General features: G+C 32.1%; 2 protein-coding genes across 5 annotated transcripts; one reads left to right on the top strand and one right to left on the bottom strand.

The window, feature by feature from the left end:
* Positions 1-1,116: 1,116 nt before the first annotated feature.
* LOC101502568 (uncharacterized) lies at positions 1,117-14,950 on the bottom strand. 3 transcript variants are annotated; one of them, XM_004501978.4, is made up of 10 exons: positions 14,348-14,950; positions 13,720-13,837; positions 13,231-13,327; positions 10,916-11,022; positions 7,578-7,700; positions 7,279-7,432; positions 5,310-5,370; positions 4,841-5,214; positions 2,707-4,300; positions 1,117-1,694 (listed from the first exon to the last, which is right to left on the bottom strand). In XM_004501978.4, the coding sequence occupies exons 1-10, from the start codon at positions 14,473-14,475 to the stop codon at positions 1,448-1,450; spliced, it is 3,003 nt and encodes a 1,000-aa protein (XP_004502035.1). In that variant the 5' UTR covers positions 14,476-14,950; the 3' UTR covers positions 1,117-1,447. The 3 variants fall into 3 exon arrangements, with proteins under 3 accessions (XP_004502035.1, XP_012571751.1, XP_027190271.1); XM_012716297.3 differs by lacking the exon at positions 14,348-14,950 and having other exon boundaries at positions 13,697-13,832; XM_027334470.2 differs by lacking the exons at positions 13,231-13,327; positions 13,720-13,837; positions 14,348-14,950 and adding an exon at positions 11,336-11,698.
* A 6,430-nt stretch (positions 14,951-21,380) lies between these two features.
* Positions 21,381-23,083, top strand: LOC101502254 (homeobox-leucine zipper protein ATHB-5-like). Of its 2 annotated transcripts, none has more exons than XM_004501977.4 (3): positions 21,381-21,844; positions 22,073-22,446; positions 22,615-23,083. In XM_004501977.4, the coding sequence occupies exons 1-3, from the start codon at positions 21,784-21,786 to the stop codon at positions 22,918-22,920; spliced, it is 741 nt and encodes a 246-aa protein (XP_004502034.1). In that variant the 5' UTR covers positions 21,381-21,783; the 3' UTR covers positions 22,921-23,083. The 2 variants fall into 2 exon arrangements, with proteins under 2 accessions (XP_004502034.1, XP_073224392.1); XM_073368291.1 differs by having other exon boundaries at positions 21,401-21,844; positions 22,039-22,446.
* The last annotated feature ends 246 nt before the right edge of the window (positions 23,084-23,329 follow it).

Genomic DNA, 23,329 nt, shown 5'->3' with positions numbered 1-23,329 from the left:
ATAGTTTTCTTTTTTAAAAAATTTACCATTTATGTCCTTTCAATTTTATAGAATGTTTGATCATGCTTTTAGAGAAGGAGCCGAAATAAATTTTGAAAGTGTAAAAATGATTTTAATATATTTAAATATTGTTAAGTATTATTGATTTTGACTCGACAATTGATTTTAGCTTAATATTAGGATATATGAGTTCAAATGTGATTTTTATATTGATATTTATTATTCAACTCACTTGAATATATTCAAACATAAATCATTTTAAAATTTTAACTCACTTTATATTCAAGTCATTTTTAATTAAAATCAATTTTACAATATCAATTTAAACAAAATCAATTTTAATTAGCACATAACCAAATACAAATAGATTTCAATTTATTCCTTTTAAAACATTAAAAAAAACATTTTCAAAAATATTTATTCATTTTTATAACTTGATAAATGTTGAATTTCAGAAAAATATATAAAAAAATCCCTTAATCTTTAGAAAATAGTATAAGTGAACGCTGTACTTTATATGTGTTAAAATTTGTTTAAATAACATTTTTCTTGTTAGAAATTAGAAATGGATGTATTGCTTTATCATTTTGCACAAGCATGTCGCATATGTATAGTTTCGTGAGAATGAAGAGTAGCTTGATTGTTATTTTTTGCTTTTGCAGGGAGGATTTCTCCACTCTAGAGGGGACGTGTGCCACAATTGACAGCTTATATCACGCTCAATATTTATCTTAAATTAACATGGGATATTATGCAACTCAAGTTAAAGACGATGAATTCACATCTTAAATTTTTACACATGGAACGCAATAATATTTACCAAATGGTCATATTCTCCTCTAACAATATGAATTAAGAATTGCTTAATATCTATTTGGCTGTAAGTATGTACAGGAGCAAAAACCCTGTCATCTATATTTATAGAACTGTTTGACGAAGATTACATATTTCCTCTTTTCACAACTCTAACTGTTGTGGTCAATTTCCTGATCAAGTGAAACCCAAAACAAATGAAACCTGCACTTATGAACAAGAGTGTACTGTAATTTAACGCAGGAAATTGGACAAGCATAGATTGAAACTGCAGAGCAAAGTAGCTAAATTAAAATAACAATATTTCAGTTCACCAAGTTCAGTATATTCATTAGGGCTTCGTTTAATTCATCCTTGTTTCAAATAGAAAACCAGGGCCTGTAAGCCTCAAGGATGGCTGTTGCAAGACTGCAGCATACTTGGAAGGTTGAACATATGCATTTTACAACCATTGAAATAGTGAGAAAACAGGTAAAATACATGCAAGCAAAATACAAATCTAACCTTCAACCTGAGCCCAACTTTGTGGGCAACCAACAAGCTAGAAGATGAAAACAAAACAGACCGTAGAAATCACTGGCATAGCCATGCATGCATGGATATCGCGGTGCTGTATTCTATAGCAACTGCAGAACTATTTGATTGCTAAAGATGCTGAGGCAGCTGCTGCTTCTGCTATTAAGGAAATAGGTTGACGTCCCTGGAGGCAGGCACCTATGTCAAACGGTTGCAACTCGGAACCATCAAAAATAAGATTTACTCCAGGATGAATTACTTCTTTACTATCATTTTCATCTGTTTCAGCTTTTATTGTGTTGGTTGGAGTGTTTTCATCAATGGTCCTTGTGGCAGCTTCGTAAACAGGAGTTAAGGCATAAGATCTGCATGCACCATTCAAAAGTATGAAGTTTCTGAGAATTTGGAATGATTAGAAACCAAAATTATGAATAATGAACAGATGGAAAGGATCAATATTGGATTTCTTATTTTAAGGTCCAGAGATTGTATAAAATATATTGTCGATATAATTTTCAGTTACAAGAACCAAACTCCAAACAACCACACAAAATAAACAGGTATAAATGTTGGTACTAATGCTGGTGGCGGAGGAATCAGTTTCACAGGAACCTAAAACACCAGAAATGCCTCACACGGCTGAAAAGAAAATCCACATAGTTAATAAATTGAGTTTCAAATTCGAAATCAGAAGACCTATTCTTCGAATTGTGAATTGAATCTTATTATGAACCGTAAGATACAAATGGCTTTTTTGAGTAAAAACAAGTGACCTAGCAAAAATATAAACTGATACATCATACGCAAACCTCAAAATAATTCAAGATTTAAGTCATAAATAAAATACGAAAAGAAAAGTGGCTCAGCCTGGATATAAAAAGTCGATTAAAAAAAACAGTGGTCGTGATCTATGATAGTGAATCAAGATTATCATAATGAATCAGGATGCAAACTGGGATTCGTGTCAATTGGGTTCATTCAGTTTTCTATCTAATTGAGATACGACCCACATTATTGTTACAAGATACGGATAACCACACCAAGTAGGCAAGAATAAGATTGTCTCTTGTCAAGATACCATGTTAAGAAAAGAGGAAATAAGTAATACCAAAAACATAAGAGATATTCTATCTTTTTTTTTTTGACTAATCTAACATTATTTTCACAAAAGCACCGTCCCTTTGCAAAATTTTATACTTCTCTAAATTTAGAATATATACGAAAATCATCATTGGATCAGATTATAAAAGAAGATAAGCGATTGTTTGTGAAGAAAAAAAATAATTTTTGTTACGACAATGCTGAAAGAAACGACTTATTTATCTAATAAGAAAATCCAGAAATCTTCATGAATTGAGTGTTTAAAAGCTTACAAACCTAAGAATACTGCCATCAAAGCTTAAAACTTCAGTTCTGGAACGTTGTCGTTTTGCAAGTTTTAACCTTTGATGCTCACTTGATGCCCCTGAAATGGGAGAGGAAGGGTCCACAAGTGGATTCCATCTTCCACTAGCATAGTTCATAAGCTGTTGTGAATATTCCTTAACTTGCTCCTTCTGGTAAAGTACCTTAGCAGCAGGACCTATTGCTTGGTATTCGGCACAAATGTCATGTAATTTTCTCCTTAAGCTTTGCATTGAATTATGGTGTTCACCAAATGATCCAGATTGAAGCAACTCAGACGAAACCACTCTTCTACATATATTATTACACAACCGTGGGCTAAATAATGGCATCCCAAACTCAACACTCAATGGAACCCAATCATACTTCTCTTCATCGGGTGAAAACTTGTCAGACTCTCTTTCAGTAAACAATCTAAGTAGGCGGATATATCCAACTGTCCACAGTTCCATCTTGTTTGCCAAATCGGTCACTAGAGACTTCAGCTTTGAACTTTCCTCTTCACATATTCCTAACTCTTTTCCAACAGGAGCAATTGAGCCATCAGCATTCTTTAAGGGCAAAGGGATATCCATAGTGATCAATTTTCCAGATTTGTCAAGATCAAACTTACTAAGAGGCAGCACAAGCACGGCTGAATGTTTAAGAAGTGAATTTAAACAATGCAAAAGTATACTTCCTTTCACTAAATTTCCTTCAAGTTTCCCTCCTAACCCTCCAACTGTGGAACCATCCCATGACCATATGAGAGCTTTCTCACAACCAGCCAATGGAGCAGGAAGAAAGCGCAGACATTGTCCTTTCATCAGAACAACTGATAGAGGCCCACTAGCTACAGTTGAATACATTATCAATTTCATCCAAGGAGTCATAAAGGAATATGAGGGGGGACCAAAATGAACTGGACCTCCAGGTCCAGGAAGAATTGACGAATGAGGAAGAGGCACTATAGACACAACTATATCATAGTCGCGAACAAACAAACGATCAAGGGTTGCTGATGAAAGAGAAGCCAAGCTTTCACAGCGGAGAATATCTACACGATATTTCTTTTTTGTCTTTAGCATTTCTGTTCCAACCATTGGTTTCTCATCATTTTGGAGATTTTCATCTTTACTGGATTCCTGTATGTCATTGACATCACCTTCCAATGTAACAGAACTGGTTCCAGCATTTGGAACAGCTTCAGAGGAAACCAAAGCCTCTGCAGACTTCTCCAAATCTAAACTCAATAAATCATCATTATATGTCTCAGCTTCTGTGATGCCAGAGTCTCCTGATTCTTCAGCCAAAGATATTTCAGCAGTTAGAGAGCTTGACTCATCATTGCTTGGAGTAGCCTTAATCATCTTATCAAATTGTTCCTCAACTTGTACATCAGAAGCAACTCCACCTGATTGCAGACATTCTAATACACAACGCAGGCTGAATGCATGATTGGCAAACTCCTGCAGTTCTCCCTCAAATTTTGCACCTTCTAAAGTGCTAAGATCCTCGCAAAGATCAGCAATGCTGGCATGACCCAATTTCCCTGCTTCATATAGCGTAACAGCATGAGATTTTAGACCTGAAAGTTCAACAGGAAGAATAGTTTTGGTCAGACTATAGACAGATATAGTCATGCAAATCAATGATATCAGAAAACTAAATCATAATGAACAGACAAGAAGAACAATTATACTGCTTTAGCATAGAACTAAAACACACATGGATTTATTGATAAAAAAATTATAATCCCATAAAATAAGTAGTGAATGGGCTCAATATGATCTTCTTTGCAAGGTTCAGGCATGATGAAATTGGAGGCAAAGATTAAAGAACTACCACAATATGTGCAACCAATGACTCGGTCTCAAACCTCAGTGCTCATGTGATGATACCTACAGATGCCTGTTAGTAATTACAAACATCTCCATCAAATATAATTGATCGATATAGTTTGCTCATCCAAACAATCAATAAAAAGGTCCAAAGAAACCTCAGCCATGTTTTCATGTGACCTTTTATGTCAGCAAAACAAACTTTTCAACAATATCAAAAGCATATTTCAAAATATTTTAGCAAATAAATTTAAGATGCAAGAAGTGGGGACGTATGAGGTATAAACCTGGTGAAACAGAACCCATCATAAGATAGGATGTTATATTGGCATCAACTATGAAGGCAACACGAGTATAGGGCGAACGAGGGCCATAGTTGCCTGAACCTGAAGCATCCCCCTGATTATCGTTATCAATATGCATACTGTCAAAACCATGACTAGCAAGAGAAATATCTTCATCACTAACAGCACTTCTAGGAGACCCAGGTATACTTGTCTCTTGAAGAATAGATGATGGATCAAAGACTTTTGTTGCCCATCCCAATCGACATACAAATGATGCAGCAGCCTGCAGTTGTGACAAGTCAGCCTGTAGGGTTGTTGCCAATTCAGCAACAGATGCATTTTCATTTGAAACGACAAAGACTGCATACAATAACCTGGAAGAACAAGGATACAGTGTTACTTCCAGTCACTTTTTGGCAACAACATTTTGAATAAAAGATAAGGAAACCAGCTGAGTAAAATGCATTACTCTTCAATAGGATCTTCATAAGACTGCTCCCTATTGGAAACAAAACCTTCAAGCCTTGAAACTGAGTCACAATAAATATAAAAATTACTTCAGTCATTTAAACGGACAGTTTTAATAAAAATGTTGAACATATTATACAGTTGAAAGAAATCCCCAAAAATCATAGGATGTACAGCATCCTACAATTATAAGGATTAAGGAGTAGTGAATTACCTAGTTTTATTTCCAATTGGCTCTTCCTAGTTTAGTTGAATTTCCCAGATAATTCTGGGTACCGCTCAATTTTGTATTTATTTGTTTACTTATATATTTACCTTTATCACCTGAAATCTGAATAAAGAACTAGTAGAGTTATACTCTCCATATTCAGATAATATGGTATCGGAGTAGGTTTTCCTTCACCTTAGATTAAAACACAGCTCACTCAAACACCAAGCTCGACTTCCATGGATCCATCCTTCCAAACTACTGACTTCAACCTTTCATCCAAATCATGCAAGACAAAATGAGTTATCTTATGGGGACTACTGCAGTACTGCTCCACCAACAAAAGATCCATTCTAAAAACCTAGGATACTGAAAACCAATGTCGTCTTATGTCTTGATTAATGAAATTGATGGATCCGAAAATAGGCCAAGCCTACCTATTCTACACGACTGCTCATGAAATTTAGACAATAGTTCAAGAGATGAATTCCAATTTCCAAAGTTCTGCACAATTTTTGGAATGTAATCAACCCTTCATAACATTTGGCAGAACAATGGGACAGTCACTGGATACGTATATTTTATACTATTTTGTGGAAATATTCCAACGAGTTGTTTTATGGTTAAATGATGAAAAAGGAGAGGATAATTGATTTTCTCAAGGGTCTTACCGTAAGTTAGATGATGTTCGCAGGGCCATCCCTTGATATTAACTCCTTGCCTTCGCTCAGAAACCTTTGTCAGTTACACGGGAAGAAAGTAAAATCATGTTGGGTCCCAGTTCCATGACTGAGGACACTACACTTAGTTCAGTTCAGTGCTTATCCTCCCAGAAGTGATCCAAATGATAACCCAGTAACTCAACATTCTAAGGAGATAAAGTTTTGGTGTGAACAATGTCATAAACCACAATGGCCCACAAAGAAACATGCTGCTTAGCAAGTGGCTGTACTAAGTGATAACGAAACTAGAGAATGGTCATTCTTCCAGAAAAAACATAAGTTGTAAAATGAAATGGATCTTTACCACATAGACCAAAAAATAAGACTGGTTGTGCAAGACTATACCCTCAAAGCGAAGAATCTCACTCTTCCTTCCTCTAGTTCTCTCATCTCTCTCTCAGTCTCTCTTTTCCCCATCTTCAAGTTTCAACTATTTCCTTCCCCTTAAACCTCTTTCTTTCTCAACCTCTCTCTTTGTTTAATTCTTTCTCAGCTTTGTCTGACCAATCTCTGGCTTACCTTTACAGCTGTGACAAAATAGTTGAAGTTTTGACGTTGTTCCAGATGTCTCTGTCGTTTTTGACCAGTGCCTGAGCATTGAAACCATGTCTAGAAACCTCTAGGCCTGCTAAAAGGCTTCATAGCCCTGCAGAAATGCAAGATTGTGCTAAGTTCTAATTGAGGGTTTTACCTATTGATGTGATTATATTCTATTCATTTTAGTAATATATGCTTAATTCTTGCCAATTGTGTTAGCATATGCAAAATTGGATATCAAACATACTGTGCTACATTTGCACTGATTTGGATACATTTAGTTACATCACTTACCAATGGATGATCTACTTGTGTGCAAAACTGACTCAAAACCCTATGTCCAGTTATGTATGGTTTAGTTCAGTTAAGAAACTATAAACAAAACAGTTAGTTTTAATTTTAGGGATACCGGTATTGTCAGTTGGGTAGATGAAAGTGAAGTGCCTCAAAAGTCTAAACAGACCAAAATTAATTGATGAACAAAACATTAACAGATAACACACCTTTGAACCGATCTTCAGGATACACAGGAACATCAAAATAGATCAATCCACGTCTACAGAGACCCTTTACAACATCAGGATCAAACAGGATAAATGAATTTGCTTCCTCCTTACATACTTTGTCTATAGTGGCCATTTCATCTTCGGAGAGTTTCTATAAAGGAAAAAGACAAGGCAAAAAAATTAAGATCGTTAGAGAAAGAAATATCAAAATTACTTTGTATTGCAAAATTAACACAATGAACAACATTGTTGAAAGTGAACCCGCCTCCATTTAGTAAGGGTGATTCAGACCTCACCTTAAATTCTTCCAAAGTAAAGTTCACCAGACAAACTCCCCACCAAGGTTCAATAGGAAAATCTACAGGTAGCGTAGGCAACATTTCTTTTGCAATTGATTTGTTCAGTTTCCACATGATTTTCTGAATATTCCAAAAGAGGACATGAAGAGTCAGAGAAAAATGATATAAAATCAGTTGAAAATAACATAGAAACTTTTTGTCTCTTAATTGCTTGAGAGTTGACTTTCAGCAGATGAATAATATATAATGGATGAATATAATCATACCCTTGACTATAGGTATTACATCTAAACTAAATCTAAAGGTAAAAGAAATTATAAGCACCGAGTGTCTAACTTTATGAAGCTAAAGATACTCAACAATACTCAAGAAATCATTATCCAGTTCCCAACTTCACTAATTCAGGTCAAGTCAAGGAAATCAAATTCAAATTTATCGGGAATGAACTGAAAGTCTGGTCAAAGACATGTGATTGGAGGAACAAGGGAACCAATCTTTTTCCGCCAAGACTCTCTCTTTTCAACAAAATATCTTCTCTTGATAAAGTTCAACTTTTCCCTTCCTTACTTCCTTGATTATGCAGGTTTTGTTGGGAACCCAAGAATTTGATTCCAGTGATTTAGAGGAAGGACACTAATATTTAGAAAAAATATAAGAAATAATAGGAGAGAATCTCTCCAAAGAAAATGATACACAAGAGGATTCCTTGATTTAGAGGAAGAACACTAATATTTAGAAAGAAAAGATAAGAAATAATAAGAGAGACTCCCAAGAAAATGATACACAAGAGCGGATACGCTCCTACAATAGTTTACACCACTCAATTTCTAAATTTGATAAAAGATCTTTTCTAAAGGGGGTGGAAGCCTCTACTGAAACTTAAAGGCTTCTAATACATTAGGATAGGGATTAGGTCCAAGGTAACTAATAACAGAAACACCAAAACAGTTACTCCTATACAACTACTAACAAACTCTTAATTGTCCCTATTTCTATATCCGGACAATACACTCCTGTTCACAACAACCTTGTCCTCAAGGTTGACATATACTAAATTCCTGTTCAATGGTTAAAAAATTAAAAATTTCCTACAGGATCCCATTGTTGAGGACTTGATGACTCAACTTCAGTTTCAGGCAGTTTCATATACCCTTTTTCTGCCCTTTTCTGCCATAGCTGCAAACCCGCTAAGTTCCTAATTGGACCCTATTTGCCTTGGGTTAAACCCAACAAAGTATAGCATCTACTTAGATTATCCAAGTTCCTTGTTTCCTGAACCAGAAGGCTATTATCAGATTGGCCCAAGCCCATTAAGTCTAAAGTTGGACCTAACATTGACGAGGCCCATTTTGCTTGTTTCTCTCTCTTCTTCGTCGGACTCGGACCCTCGAACCAACACGTCCTTTATGCTCCCCTCAGCTACGACCTCAGGGAAAGCTCAAACGGATCGGCCAATCTGGTTGTGTCGGATTTCTCGAGCACGGAATTGGACATACCAAAGGTGGTGGCAGAAGGCAAATGTTTGAGAAGTTTTTCAGCCACAATTTCGAGTGTGAGGAACAAGGAGACGAAGTTTGAATTGAAGAGAACATTTGCTGCGTCTAGTATGGCTTTACGGGGGAAAGCTCCGCATAAAGAAAAATAGACGATAAACAAGGACAAGAAGAGAAAGAGGAACAATGCCATTGATGAACCTTGAGATGTGGCAACTCGTTGCTGCTGTCCTTCAGGTCTGGTGGTTTTGGTGGGGGGGGGGGAGTCACAATCAGCAAATAAGCATCAGATGTAGTTCCTGCGTGGTCAGTTTCCCTATAACTGCGATCCCTGTTGTTTTTTATTGCACTTTCCAATATGACAACAGCACAAGGCTTGCCAGAACCTTAAAGGACCAAGAGCCAGTGCCTTTGCACATGATGCAGTGGCTGCTTCCTTCTTCCTCTGCCACAGTTGTTTGTTCGATAAACATTATTTCCTCCATATCCAAGTTTCCAGAATTTAAGTTTTTGATAGAATGTGCATCTTCTTCATTAATTTTCTGAATCGAAAATTCCTAGCACTGTTCCTCCAACAAAATGGGTCATTTAATGCGTGTAATCTTTCCTTCCTTGACCACAAACGTGAGACTGGATTTTCTTCCTTTTCTGAATCTTTCTTCATCGGTTCTTGCTCTGTTAACTTCCCACTCTTTTTTTATTTTGATTTTTCTGATGGTTCTTGGTTTTCCAACCGCAACCCCTTGCATTACACAGCAGATTTGCTGATGTGGCTTCTTCAACGGCCTGTTGTACTCCCTTCTTGGCTTTGTTTTCTAGTTCTTGATTGCCAAATCTATGGATCAGACCTATGTAAAAAGATTCCCAGGTTGGATTTGGGTTTTCTTGATCCCAAGAACGAAACCAAAACAGTATCCATGCATCCAAGCTCATGAACACCCACTGCACTTTATCGAACCCGTGAATTTCATGCTTCAAAAAGAACCTTTCAGCCTTTGCAACCCACCCAACAGGATCGGTCCCTGAAAACATGGGCAGCTCCACCTTTTAAGCCCACCAATCCTCCATTTCCATGTACACTGGCACCCCCTCGAGATCCGGCAGGTCGGACCAATTGTTAGGAGCCCAAGAATTTGATTCCAAGGATATAGAGGAAGGACACTAATATTTAGAAAACATATAAGAAATAATAGGAGAGAATCTCTCCAAAGAAAATGACACACAAGGGCGGATACACTCCTACAATGGTTTATACCACTCAATTTTTAAATTTGATAAAAGATCCTTTCTAAAGGGGTGGAAGCCTCTATTTAAAGACTTCCAATACATTAGGATAGGGATTATGTCCCAACGTAACTAATTAATAACAAAAACACCAAAACAGTTACTCCTATACAACTACTAATAATCTAGGAACACAACTACTAACAAACTCCTAATTATCCCTATTTCTATGTGCTAACAGGTTTCCTATTCCACAATAAATACGGATGAAAAATTACAAACAAACAAACCTTCCTAAGTAATGTCTTAGAAATTTGATTAAAAAAATGTTTGTGTTGCATAGCCTTCAAACCTAAATGACAGCATTTGTAGATCATAACAGAGGCATTTTTGGAGGTGTCAAATTAAAAAGATGGTCAATAACAAATACTTGGCTAAATATATCTAGAACCAATTCCTTTCCTGCCTATAGAAAATAAACCTTAGAAGGTACTATTGGTACTATGATTGCAACAAGTAATGAAACAAAAGACATGCACGTTATATTATTATAATTATACAGGAAATCCAAGCCAAAAATATTTTTATGTAAGCCATACAATCAAATTTAACCAGTACCTTAGATCTGCACTTGTTCATTATATCAATAAATTCATTTCTCCCAATTCCTGTAAGTCTTAAAGCATCCGCTGCACTAAAATTTGGGATGCTGTCATAAGGTTGCTCTGCAAAATATAAAAACAAGCAGGAAGTGTTTAGCGCAGCTTATTTTCAGGTGGACATTTATTACACTACATATTAATCAACCATAAATCACATAAGGAGGTCAGCACAAGTAAAAGATGCAGTTCCTTGATTAATAAATATAAATTCTAATAGATTAACCATTTGTGGTGATGTAAATACAACAACCAATAGATAAATCAAATCAAATAGAAATCGATAACATCATCATCTACACCTCCATTATGTGGTAAATTAGCATAAGGCTCCATGGCATAAGCAGTTAGAATATGAAAAAATATTGCCTAATACTACCTTCATCATTATATATAGGACACTTGAAAATTTTGTTTGTCCCTTTTGCAACCCTCTCCAAACTCTGTCTTGCATTATTTTTTTTACCGAAATACTCTTAATTACTTCATCATCTCTCTCATGGTAAGATTGGGGATAGAGGTGGAGTGACAAGTCTTGATACAAATTAATTATGTGGACAATTAACTACGTTCTAGAGTGGGATAATGAGTAGTGGCAAAATGGGCTGGACTCAATCAGATTGATCCGTTTCACCTGCCATTTGACAGAGCAAGTTGGAATTTTCAACCTTCCAACTCATCTGGATCAACCCTGCATAACCCATCAAAAAAACGGGATAGGGTGGTTGAATTATATGAGTTGTATGAAATTTTATGTTTTCCCTACTTTTTAGACTATTCTTTCCAGGTTAACCCGCATAAAAGTCAATGCATTTCATATGTTTTTGTTATTGGTGGGTCAATCCACCAACTCGTGGTGGGGCGAGATTTTCAACCCACCTTCCTAAGTCAACCTGCCCCATTTAAAGCAAATTGGTGTAGGGTCGAGCTGAAATGGGCTGGAATAACCTGTTTTGCTGCCCATACCAATAACTATAATGATAATTTTTTAAACATAATGCAAATCATAAACAAATTTAATATCACAAACCAAATTAAACAACTTTCTTAATTTGTGTGAATTTATCAGAGGAGTCTTACATGTAGGGGACGGAGGTAGTATTATTATTGCATCATAATATTGACAAAATCTTAGATGATCTATAGGATTGGTTTCCTTATTTTATTATGTTTCAATTTGGTTGTGTTCTTATTTAATTAGGTGCTCTGGTATTAGTGCAAATAAGGATTAGTGCTTCAGATTTTATAAAAGTACTTCTAACAACCCCAAATCAATATCAATTTCAAATCATTCGGTCTCTATCTCCTATTTTCATCATTCTCCATCTAAAAACCTTATAATTTCAAGGTAATATCAAGTGATACCGTCCTCCACAACTCAACTGCCGAGTAATCCAAAATATGAAGTAATATTTTGTTTCCAGAATTATTTCATTCCTTCTTCTAGCCGTTGTCTCTCTTGTCACTTCTCCATTTGGAACCTTCTCTCCATCTCCACCACACCTATCCATCTATCTTCTCTCTTGTCAATATGCATTTCACCTCACACCACTTTCCTCAGCTGCAGCAAGTCTAGATTAACTACTACCCAATCATAGCATTTTCTTAGCTTCCACTGACTCTTGAAGGTGAATCCCCCAACATTTTAGGTCACTATTGCCCCCATCTAATTCATTGTCTCCTCCTTTATCAAGACCGGCTTCACCTAGTCCAACCGGTTACTTGACTCTGCCCCACCATCCTTTCTCAAGGGCACTAATTTGGTTCATGGATCCACATCAGGTTCATAAGATATTGTGTAGTATACTCTCAAGGATCTAATCACTTCTTTATACCTAATTTTCAACAGACGTGATTTAGCTTTCTGTAACACTATATATACTTGCCGCTGCTAATTACATTTTAACCTGTAGCACAAACGTGCCCAGTGCCCGCCCTATTTAGCCTAAAATAAAATAAAAATGTTGGCGGGTATTGTTGTTGTTGTAAGCGCCAACCTCATTGATATAGTAATTTCCTATAGAAGTGTTTTCACAAGTCAGCAATACATTAGATATGTCTCACTCTCAATCTGTAATTCTTTATTGTATAAACAGATTTAAATCCAAGAACAATGCAAATGGCCAGCTAACTCTTCTGGTTCCAGCCATTCAAGTTACAGATGAACTCATCATAGTAAAAAATATCCATACAAACACTAGGCATTTGGTAATCAACAACCAGTTAATAATCCAGACCATCATGGGGAGAAAATTCATTAGAGAATTAAGTTACCATTTTTCATTACTTCAAAAATCATATCACAATAATATCTGAAAGGTGATACCCTCATTACACGGCAAACATATTCCGCTAGATGATAAGGAAACAGCTGCAAGTAAAAAACAAGCATATTAAATGCCTATATCTAAAAACAAAAGCAAAAGATAAGGTCGCTGATCGGCATCCATAAAGTGGTACATAGTAATTACATCTGACATTCATTAAGAGTGCAAAATAGCAGGTGAATTCTTTTTTTTTTTATAGAACTAAAAGATAGTTTTGGTTAAAATATTTATTACTTATCAAAACTGATCCTAAAACAAAAGCAAAACAAAAACCAGTTTTTAATTCCAACTTTGCAACTTCAAGTTTAGAAGCATTAACTAATACTTCAATTTTCTCCGAAAAGTTTCCTAGCATTAAAGTTTCTGATCAGTGAACAACGTATTTGATATATAAGTTCAGAAAGAAGAGTTACACAGTCCTCTGTAAACAACATACAGCAAGATTCTTCCGCAAGTAACGCATCATATCTTCATAATATTCACTTTCTTTACAAACTTTACGGGCAAAACAGCTATTCCATTGAAGTCTCTTCTTTATGCAGCATTCAATTATCCTGCATGCAATTCCCATGGCCAGCAAAAAGAAAAAGCATGTTAAGAATATGTATCTAAAAATATATATATTTTCAAGACATTAACACAATAGCATTGAAATTCCTCAAAAAAAAAAACGCAATAGCATTGAAATAGTCAGAATGTAGAACACTGCAGATATATACTAAATTATGCAAACTAAAATACTATTCAAAATGAAAATCAGCTCACAAAAGTTATTGTTTCCAAAGTTTTCAAATCAAAAGTTAACTCATTCAAGTGCAAATTTATTCTATTCTATTCTACTTTCCATCATTAGTAGAAACTCTATCTCAATAGCTACGTAAACTCTAAACTCTAACCATTATTATTCTTCAATTTCTACAACGACTCATCGGAACGCAAAAATCACTCCTCAAACATCGTCAACTTAATTTGGATAACTACTACTTAATAAGTTCAACAATTACAGAATGCGGATAAAACAAAGAAGAAAAGACTTTGCATAAAAGAAATGGAAGGACGCTAACCTTCGGTGCCATTCGTCTTTGGAAGAAAGAGTAGCTTGAAGTCGCTTTGGAAGATTCTCCCATGGACACTCTTCCTTAACTGCTTTTTGCAATAACTGCTCCTCAACTGTCACTGGAGCACGCTGCATTTCTCACTTCTCAAACAACTAACTCGCTAATTTCTTCAAACAGCACGAAAGTCAACTAAAACCTCACAAGCGATCACACTGCGAAACCGAAGCCAAATATGGCGAAAAATATATGACACTACAAAATATCGATCAGGATCTAAAACGGACTACCACGTTTACTGAGACAGCCGAAGAGGACGATCGGAAAATGAGAGAAAATGTATCCGATGCTCAGAACGGTGGATTATAGGGTTTTAGAGTCGGAATTCGCATATATCGGTGAGATCGTCTTTCTTATGAAGATTAGGTTATCAGAGAAAGAGAGATCTGGCGGAGAGTGAGAATTGTTAGAGATCGCGGTTGCGTTGTGGCGGTCGGTGATGCCTGTTTCCATAATTCATATCACGTTTCCGTTGGTTTTTTTTTCTCGAACCCGGTTCGGACCCTTCTTTTGGGTTTGGGAAAGAGGAAGGTTACTGCCACAAGAAGACTTTAAAAATCTTTTTTGTATAAGTATTAAAGACTTTAAAAATAATAATTCAATAAAATTCAAAATATTTGTTTGTTGAATAAAATTCATACAAAAATTGTCAAATTATGTTTTTTTTTCTTTCTATATAGTAGTAAGATTTGCATAAACTTTTTTAAACAAAATAAAAGGGCTACATTAAGGAGTGTACATTCTATAAGGTCTGTTGATCATGGTGTATAAAATTGTGTTTATTTTGGAGAAATTATTTGATTTTTTAGTTGCACTCCCATTGTCTTCGTTGCACCCGTCAAACATAAAAGATTTAACCATAATACCTAAAAGGGACATTTTTGTCATGAAAAAATATGTATATTCTTATTGATTTTGTTAGTTTTTTTTTTTTTTTCATGTATATAAACTATAGTTTTAAATATGTATACACAATCTTAGTTATAGTCGAATATAAATTTACTTTTACATATATTTACATAACTTTTGTTTAAACGGTTAAAATTAATAATTATTATTTTCTAAGTGTCTTTTTTTCTTGAGTTTGAATTTATATTCTCGAATTTTACGACCCTTTACTCAAATCAATTAAAATATCCACTTTTATACATCTATATTATGTGAATTTTAGAAAAAAAATCTCTAATATGAATGCAGGAATGTCACTCAATGACAAGGTGGGCAAAATAACCGCTTAAAGGCTTCAAAAATAAATAATTATTTACTTAATAATAAAATCTCCAAAACAAAATTATACTTAATAAAAATATCACATATTTTAATATTTTAAATCTAAAAATAATAAAATCTTATTAAAGTTAATATTATCTTAATAAATATTAAATTAATCGACTTAATTATCAATAAAAAAGAAATATATTAAACAAAATTGATTATATTATTTTAATAAATAATTTTTTATTTTAAAAGTGCCTAAAAGTTACTTTCCATAAAATTTTAATATTTTTTATTAAAAATACGATTATAAACGATAAAAAGTTTTCTATTTATATTATAGCCCTTCTAATATCTTAGATCGGCCTTGTATAAGTAAATCGAATTTACATAGATGTATGAAATAAATTGTTGATATGGCTACCTGAATTAATCAATTTCCTTCTATGTGAGATACATTAGTTTAGTTATGTAGACATTCTCTTATTGAATTAACGAAGGCTTATAATTGAATTTCTGGGTGTGAGGGGATTGGAAAGGGGAGTGGTTGAAATTCATGGTGTGTAACTAAAAAATCTACTTCCTATATGTTGAGTGTTCATAGTCTCAAGTCTCGACACCTTTCTACGAGGAGTGGAAGACAACAATATACAAAAAAGTATCCCTTAGAACGTGAAATTATTGATACTCTTTTTAATGCGGGATAAAATCGAACTTGAAAATAAAAACACATTTGTTTTTTCTTGATAGCAACATATTCCCAAATCTGAAATCATTTGAAAAGAAATCACATAGAGGAAAAACTTTTTGATTTAGTGTATGTTTGATGTTTACCAACACTTGAATGTTAAGAAACGCTTTTGTGAATAAAGAAAGCAACTAAAATGATTTAAGGTTAATGAATAATGGTGGAGTGAATGATTAGATAGAGAAGAATCTATAGAAAGAAAACAAAGATAATTACCCTCTTAATGCACTAAAAGTAACTTTACCACATCCCCGTAACACTAACATTGAAAAGAACTTCACATAACGTAAGCTGAAATGTTCACGTCCTTCTTAATTGCACCGTGTGTGGTGTGGTCCCGTTCTTCTTCCTATCCAAAGAAATCACAAACACGACCACATTAGTGGAAAATTACAATACCTTGATTATGGCCCCCTAAATATGCTCTAATATTTCACTGTCAATGTGGTGGGGTTAATGTGTGACGTTCAAATCATATCAAGATTCCATTTGCCTTCATTTTCCCAGCACTTGCTCTTTTTCTTTACTGGAAAAGATGTGGTATTTTGTTTCTTTCTCCCCATAAATTCATTACTAATTAGTTTTTCTGCCTCTCCAAAATAGCCATGTGATACTTTAATTTTTATTTCTATTGTGTAGATAGACAATATAAAATTATTAACTTCCTTCTATTATAATTTATGAGATAACCTTTACTTTGGATTCTGTTTGTTACAGTTTTTTTTAAATGATTTTTATAGTTTTAGTTTTCTTTTAAAGCTTTTTTAAAATAAAATTTTAAATGAAAAATTAGTTTTGCAGTTTATTTTAAAATATCATTTTAAGTATTTTATTTATTTATTACAATTATTTTTTAATAATAAAATTTAAAAAATAATTAAATAAAAAATTATTTTGAATTTTTTTTATAATGAGAGATATCTTTTTTTTTAAAAAATAAGATTTTTATCTTATAAAAATCTCTAATAAGGAATTTTTAAGTTATTGAATGTCAAAAAAAATTAATCAATAACAAATGAGTCAGAAATAGTTTCTATTACTTTTAAATAAATTTTTTTAAAAATCACATTTTTCTTTTAAATTTAAAACAAACGTGCTCTATATATATGAAAGAAAACTACGATTATTGTCTTGTACTATTATATTTGATACAACGAGACTTGGACTTAAGCTAAAAATCATTTTCTGTACATTTAATGTGTACAAAATATTTCACAAAAATATAAAACATGAAAAGAAGTACGATTATTGCTAGGTCCGTAACTTGGTAAAGTGAAATTACCCAAACTGCGGTGACAAGTATGATCTAGTTTAAACTTTTCGGTTCTAGTAATAGCACTAAAATAAATCGTGAGATTAAGGCTATATAGGAATGGATTAACTAAGAATAAGACATGTCCTTTCTTTTTCCTTTTTCTTTTTGGGTTAAAAAAAAGGCATATTGTCTTTTTTATATTTATTCGCAAAAAATAGAAAAGAAGACTGTGCATATAAGAGTACTTTTAAGTTAGACATAAAATTAAGCTTTTAAAAAAAGTTGGTGTGTAGGATCTACCATCGTACAAGAAATTATAAATTAATTATAGATTATTATTGAAAATCGATGAATCGTGTTATTTTATTATAATTTATGATGAACACTTTAACATTAAATAATCTTCTTCTTTTTTTTTTCCTTTTTCTTTTTCTTCTCTCTCGATCTTTTTTTACATGCAAAAATAGTGAGATGTGTCGTTTTTCCTCCATTCTACAACCTTCAAGACATTAAACACAATAAAAATTACAAATGAAATAAATTACAACACCCGTTCAAGAAAATCTCTCAAAATGGTATATCACTTTTTATTTAAAATCGTTCAAGTAATTTAAATTTGTTTTTGTAAATGAAAATTCGGAGAATGTTTGCCGTGTTTGAATAAATTTATCTGAATTTCTACATTTTCTTCTTTAATTATTTTCTTATTTTTTTACATGTAATGTATTTTTTAGTTCTTAAAAACATATCATTTTCTACATTCATTCATATAGAAATTTAAGGTTGTTATGGAGAAGGAAAAATGCAAGTGGAGACGTAGAATGAGTACTATACAATTTTTAATTCTATTTATGTTTTGCAAATTGTCATAGACACGGAGAAATTTATAAGACAAGGATGATTATCCGTTATTTTATTTTAGTTTTGTATATTTCATGATCCATTTTTCAATTACATTTTCTTCTTTATATAATGAGATGGTTAGACTATATCGCAATAAAAGAAATGAAATTACAAAAAGAAATAATTTAAATAGATGTGAGATTTGATTAGATATTATCTAATGAATACATAGAACTTATTTTGATCTAAAGATTTAAAATTATAGTCCACGAATGCTTGATCGAACCCTCACTCTATAAACCACTTTTTAAAAAATAATAGTGTTGTAAATATATATAAAAACAATTTCCACCTAACAACTTCACTTAACATATTTTAATCAAAATCAAATTTTTTTAATCAAAATCAAATTTTACAAAACACATTTAAAAAATTTCCGCCTCTACATAACCAAACACAATCTAAATAGATTGAGTGAAGCAAACATGCTAACAATTCCTATTTTGAAGACACTAGCTTCTCATATACTCAATGATTAGAATACCCAACTCAATGATTAGAATACCCAACTCAATGATTAGAATACCCAACTCAATGGGTAGTTGAATGGAAATCTATAGAATTAGAAGTGTCTCTATTTTTTTTTTCTCTTTTATCTTTATTAGTATGATTATGAAGTATTTTTAAGTGTGTTGAAAAAATTTAAATCTATCAAATGTCACATTATTACATTTATATTTTCAAAATTATCATAGTGAAAGAAATGGAAAAAATGAAGAATGGAGAAGATTATAATCCCATTGATATATAGGGATATGAGATCCAATTTAAGATTGTTAACTTCTTCATATGTGATGTAATTGTGTGTAGATTTAACCATTGAATTATTTGGAAGAAAAAAAATATTTAGTCACAAAAATTTAAAAATAACGATCCGACCTCTATATATATTTGTTTTTATTGTCATGTAAGCAAAAACTTTGCTATATCATCAAATTTTAAGAGGTCTTCAATTTTAGAAATTTAAAAAATAATAGATCAAAATTTAAAATGACATGACAAAATTTTGGATGAGATAAATTAAAAAGATCAAAATTATAATTAAATCTAAAAAGTTATTGTATGAAAAAAAAAAGTAATAGAGGTACATGCACACTCATTCCCATTTGATTAATTTTAAAATATTATTAAATTTAAAACATTTTTTTATACACAAATTTAGTGAGTGTGTGAGTATGCAAGAGGAAAGGTTAGAAATAGAGATCGAATCCCTTGCCCTATTTTCAATACTCCTTTATATATTATATGGATCACACTTAACAAATATCTTTTTTTTTTTTTACAACACACTTCGCAAACATCTAAATCTTAAATTTAATGTCATTTTAACATACAAAATTTAAAAGTATCTTATAATAAATATATTCTTAATATAATATTGATTATTTATTTTCTTATTATATTATCGTATTAATATTGCATGCAAACTTTCAAGTAAGAGTGGAATGGACATAGTTGAATTAAAGTTTTGTAAAATTTAAGTCTAACTAAATAAAAAGAAAGTTAAGATATAAGTCTGACTTGTTATTTATCTTAAGCTAATTTTTAAACATGACTCTCTCTTAAACAAAATTTCCACCGTCTAAATATGAAGAAGAGATAAAATTCTATATTTTAATATGTACACCAACATATCAAATATATATATATATTTACAACTATCATGAACTATATTCACTGGACTATTATTTTATTTTATATTATTTTTGTCAATCTACTATGTAGTGTATATTTAAAAATAAGAAAATTACAACACTATCTATTCAAATTTTAGTCTTTTTATTTATTTATGAACTTAATGGTAATATTTCTTCTTAGTTCAAATTTCAAGATATTATTTCTCCACTCTTCACTCATTTCAAATTTCAGCCTCTTATCTTTTAATTCCCTCTTTTTTTTTTTTTTTTTCATTTCAAACTCTAAACCTCTCTTCTCTCGTGATTTCCTTCTTTTTTATTTTTTTTATGTATTCCAATTTCTCATCCCCTCTCCTACACAAAATCACTGCTTACTAAAAAGCAAGTGACATCTTCTCATTTTCGGCTTTTGTTTTAATCTTCTCTTCTCACTTAAAATTATATGGGATTTAGGTTTTGGGTTTGTTATTTGATTTTGGTTATGAATTTTGGATTTAAATTATCTACTTCTAATGTTCAATGGTTGAAGTTTATGGACAAAACAAAATGATAAATACAAAAAATGCGAGATAAATATTTACAACTACTGCACACAAAAACACGAAACAAATACTTGTGAATAATAAATATAAAAAATTATGAGACAACTATTTGTCAATTATATATTAAAAAAATATTAGATAAATTTTTATAACTGATGTATAAAAAATATATACAAATATTTAATAGTGATACATAAAAAAATACAAATCAAATATTTTTAATTGATTAATATTAAAAAAAAAAAAAATAAGATAAATCTCTATCATTGATAAATATTATTAAGAAAACACAACAAATATTTATAAAAAATAAATATAAAAAATTACATAATAAATATTTATCATCGTTACATAAAAAATACGTAACAAATATTTTTAATTAATAAATATTAAAAAAAATACAAAATAAATATTTATCGTCAACAAATAAAATAAAACTTTTTATTTAAAATTTAAAGTAAACACATATAGAATACCAAAGACTTACCAGCAATTGGGATATGACCTGTTTCTAGTTTGTGTAAAGAAAAACGTAGGAATAGGCTATTTTGGAGGGATGCAGTAAATAGTTTGGCATAACTTTGAAATAAAGTAAACATGAATAACCTAGGAGGGCAAGCTAATTTTTCAGTTTTCATTCAAACAGTATTACTAGGTTAGTGCATTAATCAACCCCCCAAAAGAGCACAATTATTGTGTTGTGAGCATTATAAATTTACCATTCCACATCCTAGTTTTGAGTCACACACATCTGAATGAATAGCTAAACAGTGAGTCTGGTTACAGTGTTTGTTGCTCTGTCTGAGCGTGTGTGTGTGTGTGTGTGTGTCTCTTTGATTAGTTAATCATTAGATAGACAAATTATTTGTTTGCTTATCACATTTGTCCTATCCTCTGAATTTACCTTTAATTTGTTACATAGGAATCCACCCTATGGAAAAACATTATAATATAAAATTAACTGTGTATGTGTGTGGGTGTTGAAACCACCAACAAAACATTTTTTTAATATATATATATAATCTTCTGTTATCTATCCCAACCTTGGTTCTATTTTGCAAGCACACAGTGGAAGATCTCAAATAATGAAGAGGTTCAATAACTCAAACACTATGGCTTCTTTGCTTTCCATATATCCATCCAAAGGTATAAACAAGTAATTAAAAATTAAAATTCTTTTTTTATTTTTCCCTTCAATTACACATTCATTTTTCAGAATTTAAATACCCTTTTTTCCATTATTCTCAATCAATCAATTGAAGCCTAATTGAGCAATACCCATATAGAAAAATCAAACCTTTTTTAATTTTCTTTAATGTGTGTGTTTTTGTGTTTCAAAGCTTTGCATTATTTTTGTATGCTTTGCAAATGCAGGGGTGGATGAGAGGAATGAAACAAAAGGTTATAGTGAAGAATTTCAAGCAATGTTAGATAGATTGGAACAAGAAGATAGTTATGAAGATGCTAGTTTAATGTTAGAGAAGAAAAGAAGATTGGGTTTTGATCAAGTGAAAGCTTTAGAAAAGAGCTTTGAGTTGGACAATAAGCTAGAGCCAGAGAGAAAAGTGAAACTAGCTGAAGAATTAGGCTTGCAACCTAGACAAGTTTCGATTTGGTTCCAAAATCGTCGTGCTCGTTTGAAAACTAAACAATTGGAGAGAGATTATGGTGTTCTTAAGTCCAATTTTGATGTTCTTAAGGTTGAGTATAGTAATCTTCAGCAAGAGAATGAAGCTCTTACTACAAAGGTATTGAGAATGCAGAGGAAATTCGTAGAAAAACAATCTATGTTAGTTACTATTTACAATTTGTTGTGTTCATTTAAGAGGTTTAATTACAATTTTGGTACAAAATTTATGTGAATATTGTTGATGTATAATTTTTTAGTTAGTTTTTTTTATGTGTGTGAATTGCAGGTAAGAGAATTGAAAGCAAAATTATTAAGAGATGAAAGCAATGAGACAGAGAAAGAAGAATCTCCAATTTCAAGTGGTGTGGTTAAGGAAGAAATTAGCAATGTTGATGATTCATCTTTGTGTTTCAATGGATCTTATGTGCCAAGTACAACAAGTTCAATGATAAATTTGGTTCACTATTATGATTCAAGAGGGTCTCCTGAAAAAATATTTCAGAATCACTTTATGAGAATGGAGGAGCAAAATTTCTTTAGTGTCAGTGAATTATGCAATTTCTTTTCTGTAGATCAATCTCCTACTTTGTGATAAATTGGATTTGGTAGTTTAAGAATAATGTCACTACCAAGAGATCATATCTGTTATGATCATTGAAGAATTAATACAAGTTTTGTAATAATAGAATATAAGTAAATCATACTATAAGATTTAAATAATTCCTTATTAATATGCATCTTTAGTTTATGTTGTAGTATTTTCTTATTTTGATTCTTTTTTTTTTCTTTGGGTCTATTTTGATTATATCTGCCAAAAAAGTGAATATTGGCCACATGTGTCTAATATATATTCGTTTAGATCGAAAGGGATAACCTTTTTTATTATTATTTCATTCTAAAAAGCCAATAGTGAAAAAAATAAGGGAAAGAAGGAGTTGAGTTGAGTATAGTGCCTCCACTAACAAAAAAGTACAGAAATAGGCCAAATCATATCTCACATT

This window comes from Cicer arietinum, chromosome 5 (genome assembly GCF_000331145.2).
Source record: "Cicer arietinum cultivar CDC Frontier isolate Library 1 chromosome 5, Cicar.CDCFrontier_v2.0, whole genome shotgun sequence".
Lineage (NCBI taxonomy): Eukaryota > Viridiplantae > Streptophyta > Magnoliopsida > Fabales > Fabaceae > Cicer > Cicer arietinum.
The sequence above is the reverse complement of the archived record's forward strand: the minus strand, read 5'-3'. Positions and strand labels throughout refer to the sequence as shown.

Bases quoted from the DNA above. Each gene is read 5' to 3' on its own strand.
- LOC101502568 (XM_004501978.4), bottom strand. From the start codon at position 14,475: ATGCAGCGTGCTCCAGTGACAGTTGAGGAGCAGTTATTGCAAAAAGCA. The intron at 5,215-5,309 runs GTAATGCATTTT...TTGTTCTTCCAG, and splicing joins TATGAAGATCCTATTGAAGA to GTTATTGTATGCAGTCTTTG. The intron at 4,301-4,840 runs GTTTATACCTCA...TTGAACTTTCAG, and splicing joins GATGGGTTCTGTTTCACCAG to GTCTAAAATCTCATGCTGTT.
- LOC101502254 (XM_004501977.4), top strand. From the start codon at position 21,784: ATGAAGAGGTTCAATAACTCAAACACTATGGCTTCTTTGCTTTCCATA. The intron at 21,845-22,072 runs GTATAAACAAGT...TTGCAAATGCAG, and splicing joins TTCCATATATCCATCCAAAG to GGGTGGATGAGAGGAATGAA. The intron at 22,447-22,614 runs GTATTGAGAATG...TGTGAATTGCAG, and splicing joins ATGAAGCTCTTACTACAAAG to GTAAGAGAATTGAAAGCAAA.